Source organism: Apodemus sylvaticus, chromosome 5, assembly GCF_947179515.1.
Source record: "Apodemus sylvaticus chromosome 5, mApoSyl1.1, whole genome shotgun sequence".
In the NCBI taxonomy this organism is placed as follows: domain Eukaryota; kingdom Metazoa; phylum Chordata; class Mammalia; order Rodentia; family Muridae; genus Apodemus; species Apodemus sylvaticus.
The window spans coordinates 120,038,681-120,058,073 of record NC_067476.1 but is presented as its reverse complement, the minus strand read 5'-3'; the positions used below and the strand labels follow the sequence as shown (position 1 = coordinate 120,058,073).

The window sequence follows — 19,393 nt, the reverse complement described above, 5'->3', positions numbered from 1 at the left end:
CAGAGCCACGGGCTCCTCCACGTTTTCTTCCAGGTTCTTTTCTCTTGGCCCGGGCTCCCCGGGACTGTGGTCTGCGTGTGGGGGGCCCCGGGCGGCCATGCCACCCGGTCGGTCCCGCAACTTCCAACCCCTTCTCAAGTCTTCCCCTCCCCAACAACCCGGAGGAAAGGGGCGTATCCAATATACGACACGCCCCTTATGAATATTAACAATCGCGCATGCGCCCTGTTCCGCGTGTTGAGAAGAGGTGGCCAGCCGGAGTCGCGGCTCCCAGACCGGCGCTCCGGGTCCCTTCGAGAGCCAGGCGGGCACGCGTCATTGTGTTACCTGCAGCCGGCCGGCGAGCTAGGCTCAGGGTTTTTTTTTTTCTCCCCTCCCTCCCCCGCGTTTCATGCAGCTGATCTGAAAGGGAATAAAAGGCTGCGCATAATCATAATAATAAAAGAAGGGGAGCGCGAGAGAAGGAAAGAAAGCCGAGAGGTGGAAGAGGGGGGAGCGCCTCAAAGAAGCGATCAGAATAATAAAAGGAGGCCGGGCTCTTTGCCTTCTGGAACGCGCGGCTCTTGAAAGGGCTTTTGAAAGTAGTGTTGTTTTCCAGTCGTGCATGCTCCAATCCACGGAGTATATTAGAGCCGGGACGCGGCGGCCGCGGGGGCAGCGACGACGGCAGCCTCGGCGGGAGCACCAGCGCTAGCGGCGGCGGCAGCGGCGTCCGGAGTGCCCGCGGCGCGCGGCGCAGCGATGCGGTCCCCACGGACGCGCGGCCGGCCCGGGCGCCCCCTGAGCCTTCTGCTCGCCCTGCTCTGTGCCCTGCGAGCCAAGGTAGGAGTCTCTCTCCCGCTTTTGCTCCCCGCGGTCCTCTTCCCTTCCCTCGTGGCATTCTGGACGCGAGCGGCTGTGGCTCCCACTGCAAGCTCCGGAGCCCTTGAGTACAAGGCTCCCTGACCCTGACTCTTCACCCCAGAGGCTGCACCCGGTGTGGGAACGCTGGCTTCCCAGAGGGGAGCCCCTGGCCTCGAAAGATAACCTTCTCCAGGCTGGGCAGAATGCGATCATTACACTCTCATGGTCCTTCGGGGCACTTGTCTTAAGTTTTCTCGCACTTGTGGTTTTTATGCCCCTGAACCTAGTTTTTGCAAAATTATTTTCACTTGCCACCGAGGATCTTTGGCAGCTTGGGTGTGTGTGTTGGGGGTGGGGGGGTGGGTTAGTCAAGCAATCTCCACCTCTACCTCGAGAGAGAGAAAACTTTCTCAGGCGTTGACCTTCCTTCCTCGCTGGCAGGTGTGCGGGGCCTCGGGTCAGTTTGAGCTGGAGATCCTGTCCATGCAGAACGTGAACGGAGAGCTACAGAATGGGAACTGTTGCGGCGGAGCCCGGAACCCTGGCGACCGCAAGTGCACCCGCGACGAGTGTGACACATACTTCAAAGTGTGCCTCAAGGAGTATCAGTCCCGCGTCACGGCCGGGGGACCCTGCAGCTTCGGCTCAGGGTCTACGCCTGTCATCGGGGGCAACACCTTCAATCTCAAGGCCAGCCGCGGCAACGACCGTAATCGCATCGTACTGCCTTTCAGTTTCGCCTGGCCGGTGAGTGAGCGACTCGCAGACAGGATCGAACGCGGGGCCGAGCCCCATACTGCCCTGAGAAGGATTTAATGCCACTTGAAACTTGGCACTAACTTGAGAAGCTTTTGGGGTTGCAAGTCTGAGAGTCCAGACTATAGCTAGACCTTGAACAAGATGAGCCGGGCGGGTCTTCCATTCTGGGTGGTGTCTGCTTAGCGCACCGAAATGGGGTCTCTGAAGAGCATTGCTGGGGGAAAAGTACGGCAAGGATGCTAGTTTTATGCTTGCTACTTGCAATACCCAACCCCGACCAGAAGGTCATTATACATGATTTCTTTGCTTAACTAATTAAAACTCGTAGTGCTGTGGAAGGCGACTGCGCGTAGTCTGCCCTGCAAACGCTGTCCAAGTTGGCACCCTCCCCTTTCCCGTGAGCCGCCCCGAGGGCGGGTGTGTCCTTCCTGCAGGGTGTGGGGGAGCCGGTTTCCCGCGGCTCTAGAGGGAGATTTTAGTGTGTTGGAGAGGTGCTCTCCCAGCCTGGGGTGGCGGCTGCAGGAGGGGGGTTGTCTCCGACTGGCGTCCAGGCTTTAGTCTGGGAACCTCCGCCCCCTGCCGGCCCCTTCCTCCCGCCCCCGCTCGGTGGAGCCCTGGCTGCCTTGCTCCCAGCGGTTCCCCAGTTCTGGAACAGCTGTGTTTGCAAACTTCCCCGGGAAGGGCGGGCGTACACTCTCGTCCGGAGGGCACCGGGCCTCCGCAAGCCCTTCCCGCACCGTGGTAAGGCTTAGAAGAGGCGGCTCGCTATAAGTAGTGTTTGCGGGTACAACTGCGTGCGCCCTCATCTCCTCCTTGGCCCGCGGAGCTGCTTGAGGCCGGCGTACTGCTGGCAGACTGCAGCAAAAAACCCTTGCAACATCCCAAAATGGGTGGAAGGAAGATGGGTGCGATTGCAGAAGGGGAGGAAAGGGAAATGGTGGGGGGTGTGCCCGTTGTCCAGGAGGCGTGACTCGCTGCCAGGACTGGTACTCCGCCAAGCTTGAGCTCCGAGGGTGGGTGGTAAGAGGGGGAGCTCCGTGCCCCGGAGGATTGCTTTCCGCCACGTGCTCGGATGGGGTGCGCTCTGCTGCCTCCTACCCGCGGCTTTGGGCTGTGATTTGAAACTCTGAAGAGGGGCGGGCGGGCGGGAGAGAAGCCTGTCTGGCTCTTGTCTCTGTGTGAAGCTGAGCTGGCTCTTAATGTCTGCGTTTACAGGAGTTGGCCTTTGCTGTGGGCGCGATAAGACAGTTATCGAAAACGTGCTATTAAAGGGGTCTTATTTTGGCAGGGGACTGCCGCTGTAGGTGAAATCTCTTCAGATCTGAGGGCTGTGTCAGTTGTGGGATTTCACTTTTACAAAGAATGTTTGTCTTGTTTGTTTAATCTCCTATTAGGGAGAACTTTAAGCTAAAGAGGTTGGCCACCACTACATCTGGCTGGGTCCGAGCTTAGGGTGAATGCTGGCTGCCTTTGAGCTGTGTTTGGAGTTTTCAGGGGGAAGGGGCCTGCAGGTGGTTCCACCCTCCCTAGGATCAGTCTGAGCCCCTCGCTTTTCACAAGACCATAAAAGGAATCTTATTAAGTGATGTGGAAAAAAAAAAAAAACCCCGGCAGGCCTGGCTGAGGTTTATTTTGGAGAAGAGGGGTCAGAGGGAGGATGGCTTGGATGAAAACAGACAGGCTTGCTCCAAAGGCTAGCCCGGAGGGGGGGGGGGAGGGGGGGAAGTGACCCAGAAGTGTGACTGTCTGCTTTTGACACCTGGAAGAGAGAGTTCCTCACCGACAAGGAGCTGAGGTGGTGTGAGCTGATGATGGAAGGTTGCCACCACTGCTGGGCTCTGCTCGTCAGTGCCTTCAGGCCCCACGGGTCACCAAGCATGAAATAGAGGCAGCTTTTCTAGAAAGAGGGAGGCCCACTGGGTTAGCACTGAGAATGTGGTTCTCTTTGAAAGCCGGATCAGTGCTAAACAGGTCTCCACACTGCTGCCCCCACACAGGCCTCCTGTGAAACACAAGCTTGACTTCCCAAGAGAAACTGAAGTTTGGGGGTGTGTGTGTTGTCTTAGTTTATTTTCCTCAGTGTGGTTAGAGAACCGCTGCTGTCTGTAACTTCCAAGAATGGCTCCAGGGTGAGTCTTAAATTCAGTGAAAGCCTTAAGCATCACAAGTGTTAGTGGGTAGCACAGCTTCATACGATTTGGCAATTAACACCGGGAGGCTTGTTTTTAAAATGGGCTGGGGCTGGAGCTCATCGAAATAGGTATTGCCCGAGCATTCTTAAAGGTCCTGGGTTTGAATTCAAGCACCACAAACTTAATTTTTATTTCTCCTCCTCCTCCTTGGATAGGATACAGTGGAATTGGTGCAGAGATGTTGGGATTCCAGAGTAGGACATAATTTAAAAGGCAAACAAAGCCTCCAGCCTACCTTGGCCTCAGAGCCACATAAGCTGCCAACCCCTAAGCAGGCCCAGTTGTCATTTGGGCTAAGTCCTCCTAAATTGGCTTACGGGGAAGGGAAACATTGTGTTTGGTAAAGCTAGTTCAGTGAAGAAGGTCATATAATTCCTGTCTTTTGTTTGATAGTATGGCCCCTATTCGTGGCCTAGGAAGGAAGAGAAGGAAAGGATCTGGTAGGATAGGAAACACAAATCTCCATCTCAGCCTGTGAGGCACTCTGAAGTGGACCGGCCTGCCATGGCAGTATCGAGTTGGCGTTCGGTTATCTCCCCCTTGGGCTACCTCCCCCAGAGGATCAATTGCTCTGGCCCCAGTCTCTTAGCTTTGTGCTTCTGATTGGGTTGTCATCCATGTTGCAAGGCAGCTCAGCTTGCAGTACCTAGCTTGATTTATTATTTATTCTCCAGTTTGGATACTAGGCGATAAGAGCATAGTTATGACAGGTAATTGGCCTTAACAAGAAATGATTTGGGAATAACCATTAATAAATCACCGAAATGGTTAATTTGCACCTCCCCAAATTAGCTCAAAATCCCAGTAGTGCCTTCTCATTAAAAATGCATTAGTGTAATTACTTCTGTTTTTGAAAACCTGGGTCATATGGCCGCCTTGGTGGCCCTAAATTTGTAATGACTTGGGGTAAAACGACAGGAGCGCCTGGCTTTATCTTTAAATACCACTGACCCCATTCAGAGTCTTGCTGAGCGCAACTTTATTTTAGGAAAAGCCAGTGAAAGTTGACTTAGGTAGCAGAAGAGGATGCCATCTTGAGTCCCTGTCAGTCTTACAGCCTCAGTAACTAAATCACAGGCGTTAGAGTCGAGCTGCCATCAGGTGGCTAATCCCAGAATCTAAATTGCCAGTCCTCGAGTGTGATTGTTGCTGTCTGCCGTCTTTCCTCTAGATGTGTGTGGACACATGGAAGATGGAGGAGTCAGGCTCTTTTTAGGTTAGCTTTTTTTTTCTGTGCCTCACCTATGTGCTTAGCATGTGTGCAGACAGTGCCCTTGTGTAAGTGCTTAGCACCAGAGATGTTCTGGGTGTGGAGAGAACATCTGTTGTTGTTGTTGTTGGTGGTGGTGGTGGTCTAAGAAATCTGCCTCAAATGTTTAAGGCTTTTGGGGAACATGGAGGGCGAGTGGCTTAGAAGCACTCTAAAGCAGCTGGGACCCCGAGTGCTTTCTTGGTTTCTAATAGTTTTCCTCCTGCTGCAGGTATAACCCACTCTGTGTTTTCTTCCTCCTCCTTACCTTGTTTCTTAACAACTTGCTCAAACCTCCAGTACTGAGAAGAATCTGCAGCCCACTAGCTTCACACCCATAGTTCTATAGGGACTTGGCACATTTTGTAGAGAAGAGTGAAGTTTAGGCTCAGTGCTCTCGGAAGCTGAATTGGTCAGAAGAAGAGGCAGCGGCCATGCCGTCAGGGTGAACCTCCTAGACAGTGATCCGAATGCTCCTGACTTCTTTACAAGCACTGCTACCTTCAGGGACACTTTGTACAGAGGGCGAGTGGGAAATTTACCATGGAGGGAAGAGGCTCGTTGTGAGAAAACAAGACCAAGGCCATAAGGAGTCTTCACTTTGTATGTGGAAACAGGGAGCCAGATTCGTTCCAAGTAGCCATGTTCCTGTTGTGGAAGGGCCTAACTTGGTTCCAGTGTCAGGCTTTCTAGATTATTCACATAGATTATTTGTGCGAGGATGCATATTCTGGGGATGTGCATACTGCCAGCTTGATAATCCATAGTGACAAATATTCCTGAGAACTCTTCTTCGTACAGTTTTAGAGACATACCCCTACCTTGTCCAAGGTTTTAGGATTCAAACTGTCCAGAAATGACATTTGGCTCCAGCCCCTTAAATATACTTTAACGATAATTAGGACAAAATAAACTTTTCTTCCAAGGGCTGGAAGCTGCATCTGGAGGCGTGAAAGTGAAGCCTCTGACAGGATGGGGAGGGAGGTGAGTCTTGGGCTCAGAAAGCTGCGGTTGCTAAGTTACTGCTTGGCCTACAGCAGCCCCTTGGTCCTTATTCATAGTGTCAGTAACATATCTCATTGGAGCAGCACATGGCCAGGGAAGACATTCCCAGGGTGGCTCCTAGTGGTTAAAGGGGGCACGTAAATAATCAAACTGAGTCCTCTACCAGCTCAGCCCAGTTTTTATGCACTTTTGGTAAATAAGTAGAAAGGCTTCTTGTTCGGGCTTGCTCTGTGTGAACTGGACGGTTGTGCTTGGCTGGCTCCGTGGTATTCTATCTATTAACCTCGCCACCCTTTTGTAACTGGTGCATTTAATTATCAGTGGGATGCCTTTCAAACAGGTAAGGGTAATGATGGGAAAAGGGTTAGGGGCCTCTCACTGAGAGCCTCCAATCTGGATATGAGCTCTGGGACCCCTTGGTGAGTCTTTGAGGTAGGCTTTGATGAGAAAATCAGTCTTTGTAGCCAGACCACACTCTATTGACATGTCAAATCCTGCAAAAAATGGTTGCTTTCTGTGACTGGAGCTCAGCTTGCATGCACTAGGGGAGTGGTCTTTTTTTTTTTTTTTCAACCTCTCACCTTGCCAAAACCCTAAAAGACAGGAATTGTGTGTGCCCACACATGGACTCTCTGAACTCCTTTTTTTGTTTCACATGTTTTGTGACTGGAATATTTTATACTCTGGCCACCCAGACGCAGGCAGGACAATAGAGTTGGCCGGCCTGACTAAAGTGAGGATTACAGAGAAGAATGGGGCCTCTCCAGAAATACTGCTAATACAGGGCAAGTGACAGGAAGCAACAGTTGAGTCAGCAGAGCGCATGCAGGGCCCCTGACAGACCTGGGGCCAGCAGGCTGGGTACAATGGCTGTGTTGGCACTCAGGGCATTCCCAGGATATGCATGCCTCTGGCGGGCCTGCCTGTCACAGCGGTCTGGGGTTTTGGACTCCCCACGCGTGCCATTTGGATGGTGGTTTGTTTGTGTCCGTCAGCTGGGCAGGACGGGAGGCAGCCGCTTCTTAGGGCTTGGTTTGGCTACCTCTGTTGCCAGGAAAAGGAAGCTGCCAGCTGCCAACACAATCACCTTTGTTTCTTACATCTCCCCCTGCTTAATGTGGCAATTAAGTGCTTACTGCTTTGCCCAGTGCCAAGGTAACCTCCATAGAGTGGGGCAGGACAAAGAATGAACCCTAGACCAGCAGCTCAAGTGTGGAGAATAGGAGGAGGTGCCTGGTGGCCCAGCCTTGGTAAGGTGACCAGGTGACTGTGGTATGCCTTGAGGGCTTTGATGCCAAGACTCTTCGGTAGGTAAAATCGTATGGAAATCTCCAAAAAGGCCCCTTTGAAAGCTGACCAGGACTTTTTGATGCTTCCCAAGAATGGAAGCGAGCCGCCTTGCTGCCAGATGGCCTTGAGCTGGGAAGGGGCAGAAGTGACTCACTTGCAAATCCAGATGGAAGATCTGGTAACTATCCTGTGCCTTTTGTTTTGCCCCTCAGACTACTACTCTGGGAAGACTCAGGACAAAATATGAAATCTGGGTAACTCATCAAAGTTGTCAAAGTTTCTTTTCTTGTTTGAAGCCCAGCAAAACTCAGGATTTGCTTGTTGTTTGCTTGCTTCTGGGTATAATGTTAAGATCAAGCAAAACTTGCCTTTCGAACAAACTCCCTTAGGACTGGGGACTTGGCCTCTGCTGAGGATGGGATTAGTGGCAGCCGATCCCATGTGGGTGATCTGTGGCTGGGTATCTGCTTGAGTGGTACACCTGGTCTAAAATCTCAGTGTCCAGACATATAGCTGGGGATGTACAGAGGTCAAGCGTGGGCCTGGGAAAAAATTACAGCTCCCTAGTAACTAATAATCATTGCCAAATTATCTTGATTGTTGATCTATAGTGTGGGGATGGAGTGGGAGGGAAGAGTGCCTCTTAATAGACGCCTTGGAGGGAATCCTTTCTCTGAAGACAGGGCACCCATGCCCCAGGAGACCTGGAACTCTTAACACATGCTCTCAAGAGAAAGCAAAGTCCTGTTGTTTCTCCAAGCTCTTACCCTTACTCAAGCCCACCTTCAACCCCCAAAAGGAAGGCACTTGATTAGGGGATCATACCGCCAGCCCATGGGGCTGTGGGACATTTTTTTCCTCTCCATCTGGGGTAGTGTTGGTCAGCAACTTTTGAGTCCAAGATGAACCTGGCAGACAACTTGATCTTACAAGTTCTTGTGCAAGGTCTAAGGATGCCTTCTGCCTTCAATATGAAGCTGAGTTAATACTGCTGCGCCAGCTGGTTCCAAGGCACCTTCCTTTGCAGTGGTGTTTGTGGGTATGATGTGTGTTTAGGGCTTGTGCAAGTCTGTCAAAACTCTCGGTATCAATGCATTTAGTCAGAGGATTAATTACAGCGATATTGTTGAAGTGAAGGATGTGGGCCTCAACGTGACCAACAAATGAAGGGCTTAATTATACAGAATCAGCCACACATCTGGCCTCGTTTCGACTTGGCTCTCATCGTGAACCAGTAGAGAAATATAATTTCTTGCTGCTCTTCGGGAAGAGTCCTATAATTTGTAGGAAGTCCTAGGAAAGTTAAAGAGGCTGTAAATAAGGTGTAACTTTCACTAATAAAATATTAACGACAATAACAATGTATTTGGACCTACAGCCACCAAGAGGAGGGCGCGGGGTATGTGTCCTAGCTTGCCCGGTTTTGCTTGCTTTGTGAGCATTTTCCCACAGTTATCAGAGAACGAAATGGAATCCTGCCGCAAGTATGAAGCATATTTCGGCTGGATTCCAAAGCAGGGGCCTATCACAAGATATTTTTGTCGTCAGAGCAGACCTGCTGTGTCACCGAGAGAGGAGTCAGCTCGCCTGGCTTTATGAATGAAACCTCCTGCTTCTCTCTCACGCCTTCCCCCTATCGGTGCCCTCTCTTCCCCTGGCAGCCGTGTTTCTGGTGGCATTGTGGTTATCTGAGCATTGCAGGGGGTTGGTTCCGGTGGCAGTGCAGCGCTGCACAAACCTGTTCCAGTTCTGTATTCCTCCATCCCCTTCCCCCCTCCGTAGGCTTAGCGAGATTCACCCCAGTACCTGTTGTAAGTGAAGATTGGAGCAAAAGTGGAAATCTGCTAATGGCTTGGATCTTGGGGAAGAGGGAATGGGATTCAGAAACACTCTTAGAAGATTAAAAAAAAAAAAAAAAGGTTCACTAGGCTAACTGGCATCTTGCCAGCCTCCAGGGAATTGTTTAGTTACTGAACTGATTATTCCAGGAATGTTAGATCTTATTGACAGATACATTCATCAATAAACATAACCCATGGGTGTGCGGTGCCTTCTCCTTTGTGTGCTCTCCCACAGACAGCCACAACCCACCCCACCATGGAAGCTAGGTTGCTGCCTTTGTCTTAAGTCTTTGAGCCTTACCCCTCCTTTTTCCTAGAGTCACCTGATACTTGTGGGAGCTGGGATGGTCTCACACAGACAGGGCTTTCAAAGGGGTTCTGAAAAGGAAAAGGGGGCCTCCCGGGGGACTGCCCCACCAGGGCCCAAACGTAACCTTAGCAGCTCTCTCTCAGTACAAATACCTGAGTAGGTTGGCTTGGGATAAATTCTTTGTGTGGGTTTTTTTCTCATGTACTAGGACTAGGTACTGAAAAGTTTTGGGAAACCTATACGCTACATGTTCCCATATAGGGAGCTACTAGTTTCTGACCCTGGACTGCTGCTTGGCTTGAGTGGCGTGAGCCCCAGGGTGCCCCTGCCAGTTGAGAGGAGTTATTTGTCAACCTGTGAAGAGTGCTTCAGAGAAAGGAAGAGGTTGGTCTGGCTTCAAATACCCTGTTGCCTTTTTTCTGCCTTCTGTTTTGGGTTGGCTCCTGGTACCAGAGCACTAGAGACTGCAGGCAGCGTCAGAGTCAGAGAGTTGACCCCTGTGTCTGAATCACTAAACTTTGCTTATCTGTCTTGCAGAGGTCCTACACTTTGCTGGTGGAGGCATGGGATTCCAGTAATGACACTATTCGTAAGTATCTCTGTCAGAAATTCTTCTTTAAATGCTGGTCTTAAGTGCTGTGCTTGGAAGCCCAGAGGAAAGTCCCCAATGCCCCACCCCCCCACCCGGGCTGAACCTGTCCATGGAGTCTATTCCTTAACTTCTAGAACTTTTAACTGAAATATTAAGTAGCCAGAATAGACTCCCAGTTTCTTCAGTCCTTGCAGAAAGGGACGAAGTTTATCTCGGGATAGAGATCTTAATGGTTTTACAACTTTAAAACCTTGTAGACTGCTAAAGGATCAAAGTAGTGACTTTTTAAAAGTCCATTTAAACTTTAAGTGAGCATTTAATCTCTCATCAGAAAGATAAAGCTGTAAAGTGTGGTGCTGGGCTCTAAAGACCGACCTTAAATTTCACTTGGTAGGCAGGTGAGCCCCATACCAGCCTGAGTTTCCCACACTGCTCACCACAAACCTCCCATTGAAGCAGAATTTCAGAGTCCCCCCCAGTCATGACCTGCCCTGTCCCTTTTGAAAGATGGCTCTGTTTTCCTGGCAGGTTGCTTTTCAGGCCTACAGAGAAGTGGCTGGGGGTCGGGATGGGGTGGGGGGCAGTGGAGAGGCAACAAAGGTGTGCTCTACTGATGGTGGTCAACTGTAACGTAACATGCTCCTCACACTGAAATAGCCAGACCCTCTTTTATCACCAGAGCCTAATTGTCATTGGAAAACCTGATTCACTCTGACATTTTTTAATCTGTTCAGGAAGAGTGTTGATCCAGTTTTTTTGCCTTTGCCCTCCGCTCCCAGAATGCTTTGCACCTCCTCCTTCTTTCATTTACTGACCAGTTTTTTTTTCACTGCTAATAACACCACCTTTCTCCCTTGTCAACATCACTGTTTTTCTACCACAGGTGAAAGTACTGAGTACTCAGCATGAGCATAGCGCTAGCTGCACATAAACTCAATGGCAGTTGACCATGGCTGGCTCCTGGGGCCTCTTGGAGTTACAAAATCCTTGGCAAGCCCTGGTGTGAGGCAGGCTGCCTGTCATTAGAGTTATTTTCTTGCTTTGGTATTCAGCTATGTAGACAGAAGCCCTGCCTGGGAGGGAGTTTGTGGATGGCCAGGATCTGAGCTATCTCCTTGTGACAGACATTTATACTTTGAAGGTAGGACACTTTGCCGGGCTTGCTTGTGGTCGATGCCAGCCAAGGTCATGGTACCTGTTTGTCCTCTCCACAAAACACTGAGCTCTGCGTGGACATTTTATCATTGTACCTTAATGTACAAAGCGATGGGTGGGGGACAGAGTGCGCCTTCCGAGTGCACTGGTGCTGGAACTGAGGCTGTGAGGGGATCCCTGCCCAGCATCTGTTGACTCTTTGCTAGACTGTACGTCATCTCAGCCTCCAGGGACATGCGTCCTGTCCACAGTTCCCCATAGTTATCCACATTTCCAGGCAATGGAAATCCGTACATTTTGGGACTCCTGGTTATCTTGTTTCTTCCTAGGGTAACTAGTCTCTGGACAGGAGGCAAAGAAGACTGAGATGAGAACAATTTGCTTTCAGATCTCACGTTTTAGAAAGTGAGACATAGTCATAGATGCCCATCACAGCTATAGAATCTTTCAGTATGAGCCTCGGGCTTTGTGGTTTATCTGCTTTTCTGTCGACTCTTTATTTTTCATCTATATTTTCAAAGTATTTCAAATTCCAGAGTCAAAGCCAAATTGGAGGTCCAAGAGCACTCCCCTTTAGTGGAGTCCTTTCTGGGTGACAAGCACCCGTATTTGGGCAGCCAGTGCCATAAGCTATTCATCTGGAAGGCCCTTATGTCCTTTATTTAGCATCCATATCTACACAGCTTCCAACTTTGAATAGTCTTGACCGTTTGCTCTCCATGTGAATCCAGCTGCCTCCCGCCATGTCTGCTGCTGCCCTGGTCCACTGCACTGCCTTCTTGTACCTTCAGAGTTAGTGTTACTGCTTCATGGGCTGTCCTTACTGGCTCCAATCAACTTCCAGTATCTTCTTGGGCCATCTTTTTTTTTTTTTCCTTGAGCATAGCATTTAACGGTCATCCTGGTGGTAAAAGCTAGCAGCTCACTCACTGGCATCCTGTAGCCCTTGGGTCAGATCTTTGTATGCCTTGTTCTCCTGATGGCTTGTCTTAACACACTGTGTGTACTGGGTCTGTATCCTGGAGTGTATCACATTTCCTTCTTGTCTCAGGACCTTTGTGTGCACTGTTTGTATGTTTGGCTCCTTGTTTTCTCTACCCTCTGCCCTTACAAAGCATCCGAGGATGCCAGGGAGCCCAGTAGTGAGGGCTGTTCTTTGGTCGCAAAGCTCATCAAGTTGCAGACATCCTGGCTTTGCATCTAACTTACAGGCAGATCCCCAAGTTTGGGCGGGAGTTCCTTTTCACATCAGTGCTGTAATTATCCCCAATGAAGGTTTTTCTTGCCGTTGTTTGGTCTGTGTATATTTGCAAAAACTCAAGTATAGTCTAGATCAGATTAAGGTCAGGTGCTTCCGAAGTCCCAAGGCTGGCTCCCAGCCCCAGTCTTCCAGTTATTCCTAATATAGCTCAGGAGTATAGCATCTTTATAGATCCAAGTTTCTTGTTTTCCACCTGAGCAAATGATTTTAGTATATTGTAACATTCAACGGATTGAAGGGCAAGCATAACCAGGAGTCCTTGAGACCAAGTTTTCTATACAGCATAGACTTCTCCCAGCTAAAGCCATTATCTAGGTTTTCTGATTGGTCCTTGAGTTGTGTTCATGGTGGTTCTTCCTCCTCCTGGGTGTACAATGCTGTGTGTGTGCTTCACGATGCATCTTTGTACCAGTGACATTTACAGGGAAGTGTGCTAATATTTTCCAGCCCAAGGCTGGAGCTTCCCCAGGTGGGGAGCTGCCCCTGTACTTAGTGGCCTGAGAGAGCTGTGTCAGGTGGCCGTGTAGAATCATCACACACTAAACTCGGGCTCTGTAACCCAGACAGTGTGGAACTTGCCACATATTCTGTAGTCTCTTGCCTCAGTGGGTGTAAAATTATTTCCATAGCTTTATTTTATTTCCACCCCCCTCCCTCCCTCCCCCCCCCCCCCCCCCCCGTGGATTCTGAAGTTTGTCTTCACAGCATTTCCTGAAAGTTAGGTAGAACGTGCACCGAACTATACAGAGTCGTTCTTTAAGACACCTTTGCAACATGGCTACTGTGTTTAATAATTCCTTCATTAAGCTCTTAAAGCTACACTGTAATAGCCCACTGCATTTCTCAACTTGAACCAGCAAAGCAAACAGGCAGTTAATGGAGAGGCATTTTTGCCATTCTTTGGTCTGTGTGTATTTGCAAAAACTCGTGTACCGTGTTACCTGCACGTGGTTCTACATGTTACTGGATGTAAGCCCGCAGGTACGTGGGCTTGCTCAAGGCTTGCCCTGCCCACACCGTGGTCCAGACTGGCTGGGGCTGTGTTGGTTGTGCATAGAGCCACCCAGGAGTTGTTCTTCTGGTCACCTGTAGGGCTTGTCTAGCTTTGTCAAGGAGCACAGGCTCAAGGCCTAGAAAAACAGTGGTGTGGGTGTGCAGGAATCACAAAGACATCGTAAGTCGGTCCTACCTTGCCTCTCCAAGGTGGCCTTGAATTTGACAAGGTGATGACTGGCAGGTTTAAGAAAACAAACACAGCACCAGGCTGAGTGCTGACTGAGAGCCTTGTCTGTTCACATCCTCCTGCACTCCTTGCTCCTGGGGCTTAAAGCTGTTTTAGTGCCTGTCTCTTGACCAGCTTGTAGGTGACCTCAGGATAGGGGCCACTCATACTGCTTCTCAGAACTGCCTGGGCTCTCCACATTTGCTTTGCCTCTCAGGCATCTTTAAGGGTACCTGACTTAAAACAGACACAAACAAAGGCCATGCCTCAACCTACCTGTCTGCGGGCTGAGGTGAATTTACTCCGATCTGCTAGCTTCGGCTGGTGAGACGAGTGAGCTGTGTTGTTTTTGTTGCTGCTGATGCCCTCAGTGGAGCATTGTGAAATAGAACTTTTTCTAAGCAAGACTTGCAAGTAAAATGTAAAGAAACGCTTTCTCCTCACCCTTGCCTCTTGGCACTCTCACCTCTCTGCCCCACTTGGCTCTCCTCCCCTCCCCCTCTCTTCACGTGGTCATGGCCAGCCTCCACTCCTCCACTTCTCTAATCTCTCTCTGCCTCTACTTCTCATTATCTCCCATCCTCTGCCCTGAATAAACTCTAGTCTATACAAAAAAAAAAAAAAAAAAAAAAAAAAAAAAAAAATCACTGACCTTGTCTGGATTAGTAAAAATTTCTTTAAGAGTAAAATCTCCTAAGGAGCAGCTTTCTATAATATTTAGGAGTTTTTGCAAATTAGTGTGGACAGCAATAGGCTAGAGAAGTTGGCAGAGGACACTGATCACAGGAAAAAATAAAAATACTGTCAACTAAAGGTCAACTAAAACAGGAGACACTATTGTACCTGATGGACCTATTGTGCGGAGATGAGAAACTGAGCTGTGGTACTGTTGCTGATGCAGCTCTATATGCTGAAGGGCCCTCAGGTGCTGTGGCAGGTATCTGTGGATCGCCTGTGGTTGGAATGTGTTGTCCGTATGCACTGAATCTGTACTGATGTTCTTAGGATATTTCTTGCTGCTGGCCAACATCCATTCAACCTGCTTACTGTAGCTCTGAATCGCAAGAGGCTAACTTTTTAAAAATATATATATATTTAAAGACTTTCTCTTTTATGTATTATATATGAGTTCACGGTTGCTATCTTCAGACACACCTTCAGAAGAAGGCAATGGATCCCATTACATATGGTTGTGAGCCACCCTGTGGTTGCTGGGATTTGAACTCAAGACCTCTGGAAGAGTAGTCAGTGCTCTTAACCATTGAGCCATCCATCTCTCCAGCCCTGTAAGATGCTAACTCTAATGCCTTGAATGCCTGTAGATCAGGGAAGAGGTGCGTTTACTTAATGCTGTTTCCAGGCACCCAACAAAGAGCTTGAATGGTAAATTGGCAAACAAAGAAGAGGCTACAGCTCTTGTTCCTTTTTTTTTTTTTTTTTTAAATAACAGTTTGATTTTTGTGCTCTGTGTGTTTCTAGTCTGAAAATAGCCAAAATGGTCAGATCAGAAGATGCTAATGTGAATGTTAATGAGTCTCTCTCTTTTTTTTTTTACCCCCTCCCCCCAGAACCTGATAGCATAATTGAAAAGGCTTCCCACTCAGGCATGATAAACCCCAGCCGGCAATGGCAGACACTGAAACAAAACACGGGGATTGCCCACTTCGAGTATCAGATCCGAGTGACCTGTGATGACCACTACTATGGCTTTGGCTGTAATAAGTTCTGTCGGCCCAGAGATGACTTCTTTGGACATTATGCTTGTGATCAGAATGGCAACAAAACCTGCATGGAAGGCTGGATGGGTCCTGAGTGTAACAAAGGTATGCTGGCATGCAACTGGACGGACTGGCAAATGCTATTGACTTCAGGGTTCTGGTGCCAGCTTCTCACCCTTAGAGCAGTCAGGTGGCGGGGTGGGATACTGCCATTATCATTATCTTAGACTGAAGCATGAAGATGCTCTCTGTAGAAGATTCTGTTGGTGCCCTGTCCGGAGTCCCGTTACCAGCTGGTGTCCCCATCCCCCAGCTGCTGTGAGTGTTGGCTGCTAACAGCTCGCAGCTGCTCCTTCTCTAGGGAGTTGTCCTTGGCCAAGCAGGAGCCACTCTCTGCCCCATCCCTGCAGCTGAACAGTTACTGAGTGACTGAGGACACAGGGGATGGGGCTGTTCCTAAGGCAAGGCCAGCCCTTTTGCTTTAATACCGTGGAGTAAGATTCACACTCTGGAGGTTCCCTGGGGATCACGCTGAAGTCAGACCCCAGCTGAGACCACACCCTTGCTCAGCTCCTCCCTCTGTAGGCCTCATCTGGCTCCCCATTCCTTCCTCCTATTACCAAATCTCCTCCTCAGACTGCTTCTGAGAAGAGTCTGATGCCAAACAGGAACAGGCCAGGCCAGTGATGTTTGAACAGACAGTGCTATGGGAAATGACTGCCCCTGGGCTCACGTGTCACTATAGCAAGTTTCACTGGGCATCTTTGAGGCTGTGGCATTAAAGGGGGTGGGGGGGGAGTAGGTGTAACCTTTAGAGTCCCTTACTGTTTTTTGTCCCTTATACTAGAATTAAGTAATTCTAATTCCTAGAAATAGAGCTGGAGATCCTACCACAACAGATGCTATGCCCTCGCAGACATAAATATACCTTGCTGGTCTTACAAAATCATTAGATAAACTCCTTTGTTTAGCTTTAAATTGTGCGGGATGACACAAGAGAGGATATTTGGTCTCTTAGGAAGTATTCCTCTCTCCTGGTAGCTGGTGACAGTAATTTAAAAGATGGCACTTCTGGAATTGATGACAGAAGGAATTGCTCAATATTTTAAAATTCAGGAGCAATTACTTAAGTTCCCCAATGTCTGCATGTTCTTTTTTAAGTATTCAGTTGATTTCTTTCTTTCTGTGAGTGAGTATAGAATTGCTGTATGAGGTTACTTGTCCACAAGATCAGCCTGCCCGCTTCCTTTTTAGCTCTGTGGGATCGTTGAAACCAGGCATGTAGTTGGGAGGCTCAAGGAATAAACATGCTGAGGGACCCCCTAATTATTTGTCCCCAAGCAGTATTATGATTTGAGGATCTACTGACATGGCCTTGGAGTTTGAACCTGAATTTACTTGCGCCCCCAATTTTATGACATATGACAGTGGCCCGCAAGGCATAGGCAGTGCTAGTGTAACTTTCTGTTGTCTTTTCCAGCTATATGCCGACAGGGCTGCAGTCCCAAGCATGGCTCTTGCAAACTCCCAGGTGACTGCAGGTAAATGACCAAACTAATTGAACTCCAGTAATCTCAATCTCTCAATCTCTCTCTCTCTCTCTCTCTCTCTCTCTCTCTCTCTCTGTCTGTCTGTCTCATATGCAAAACAGAAAGAAAAACTGATTTCATTGTGAATGTGACTATTTTTCTCTGGAGGATGAAAAAGTTAGGGGAAAACACAAAACAAACCGGGCACATGGAAAGCTCACTAAATCATACCAGCTGTTTGGTGGGATGCACCGTTCTTCAATGGTGGGGGTGGGGTGGGGTGGGGTCAAGGGTCAAAACCCCAAACCAAAATTCTTACTGGGCATAGCTGGCATCTTCGTGTATTAACTGTTCTGTAAATTGATAAGCTCTATTCGTAATCTTCCTTTAGTGCTAATGGACTGGACTGGGACGAAGCTGTGTTTCCCCTTGTCTCCTCCTCCATCCTGGCTTTTCCTCTGGCACCCTCCCCCACTTTTCCCATCAATAGGCAAAAGTCCAGCATTCTTTAGAATGGGATTAGTTCAGTCTCCTGGCCCCTTTGCAGGCGGGAGCTGCGCTGTTGCTGGAGGTTAATGGCTGTGCTGGAATCTGCTCGGGTGAGCCTGATGAATGTAGACTTTGCCGCTGGCCTTTGAAGTCTGTTCTTTATGATCCAGGGACAATACTGAAACCAAACGGAAACCTACCCAGCCTGTTTCCCCTTCCGATGCCGGTTTTGGGGGCTTTTTGAAAATGTACATTATGCCAATTTGGAAATGACTTGTTTCAGGAAATACCTTTGGTGTCTGTGGCATTTTTGACTGGTCTCAGGCTTTATTCTCTGAGACGCCTTTAGAATTAGCAAATTTGATGAGACACTAAGTAGACCCTCTTCAAGTCCTGACACCCTTGCTCTGAAAGGCTGCACCGATTTGAGCCAAAGACAGTTTTGAAACAGTCTAAGGCACAAACCCGTAGAAGGTGGTGTCTGGTGCTCTTAAAACAAAGCAAAACAAAACAAAACAAAAAAACAGTTTTTGATTGTGAGGGTCTGTGGTGGGTCCCCAGTAGGGCTGCTGCTCCCAAACTGTAGGATTAACAGAGAATTGTTAGAAGTGCAGGTTCCTGGTTCCCACAACTGGCACTGACTTCCCAGGCCTTGGTTAGACCTAGAAGGCCTCATTTGACAACTTTTCTCAGTGATTTCACCCTCGGCCAACACTGAGCCTACTGCTTTAACTGGTCAGTCACCTGTGGGTTTAACCTTGATGACTCAGCCCCACCCGGAGTGTGTTCTCTTCAAACCATGGGAATGCAATGGAGGCTGAGGAGATTCAAGGCAGTTGGGAGTAAAGTAAGAACAGGTTGTCCTGGAATTGTTTCTTCCTGCTTTTTTGAAAGTTGATTTCCAGGAAGCCTGAACAGGATTTGCCCACTAAAGAATGTGCCTGGTCGCAGCTTGACCGTGGCATCCAAAGGCATCTTTGTCAGAGCTGGAGGAGAAACCTACCTTCGATGACTCTGCTCATTAAGGCTGTTCTGGAGAAAGTAAGAGTGCTAGTTATTCTCCGAGCCTTGGAGCCTGCTCTCTGCTCCGATAGCATCAGCAAGGCCAACTGAGATGTGTGCTACTGTCATCAGAATAAACACCCTGCTGGGCAGGGGCGGGCCCTCCAAGCCAGAACAACAGGCTTTGTTTCCAGAATTGAGCCCTTTCTCTTTCGAAGTCTCACCTCCCACTCTCTGCCCAGACACGCACCAGTGCCCTTATTTACTTAAGGTGCAACTTTCCCACACGCCATTTGCATAGTCTCCCAGCCCAGTTCCTTCTCTCTGCCTTGAAAGAAAATCAAAACAGAACCTTCCAGCTAAGGAAGTTCAGGTTGAGTCCTGCTCCCGAAATAGTTGCTTGGCAAGTTACCTTTAAGTTGTCTTTTGAGTTATGTATTACATGAGCTTTGTTGTTGTTGTTGTTGTGGAAAACTTCACTGATTTTGCTGTTCCCAAGTAGACTTGGGTTGCCCCTTCCTGGGTGTACAGGCTGGCTTCGTGCCAGGCTGACAGTAATATCAAACTCAATTATGAATCATCACCTCGGGAAAGTCAGCTTCTCCTGGGATGCTCATCATCTGTCATTACGCGGGGATAACGTGGTAGATGCCTCTGTTAGGGTCAGTATTTTTATTTGTTTTTGTTTGAAGTCATCCATGGCCTCCTATGGTTGCTTTTTTATGCTTGGGCATTGAGTCTTCATTAATTAGGAGGTTGGTTGGGTCCTCAGCCATCCGGCTTGGTTTTATTAGGCAAACTGAAGAAGTGTAACGATCCTTCACTTGGGACACCGAGGGGAGGTCAGAGTGTTGTGGCCCCGTCAGCTACCTCAGGTCTTCTAAGTTAAGAATATTGATCTGACAGAATGGCTTCCCACCCTCCCACCTCCCACTG

General features: G+C 49.0%; 1 protein-coding gene across 1 annotated transcript in view; it reads left to right on the top strand.

The window, feature by feature from the left end:
- Nucleotides 1–241: 241 nt before the first annotated feature.
- Jag1 (jagged canonical Notch ligand 1) overlaps nt 242–19,393 on the top strand; it is a 35,408-nt gene continuing 16,256 nt past the window's right edge. The window contains exons 1-5 of the mRNA XM_052183736.1: nt 242–822; nt 1,285–1,590; nt 10,027–10,078; nt 15,288–15,542; nt 16,918–16,978. Coding sequence (XP_052039696.1) covers nt 742–822; nt 1,285–1,590; nt 10,027–10,078; nt 15,288–15,542; nt 16,918–16,978 — 755 coding nt within the window. The 5' untranslated portion in view covers nt 242–741. The remainder of the gene's footprint in view (nt 823–1,284; nt 1,591–10,026; nt 10,079–15,287; nt 15,543–16,917; nt 16,979–19,393) is intronic.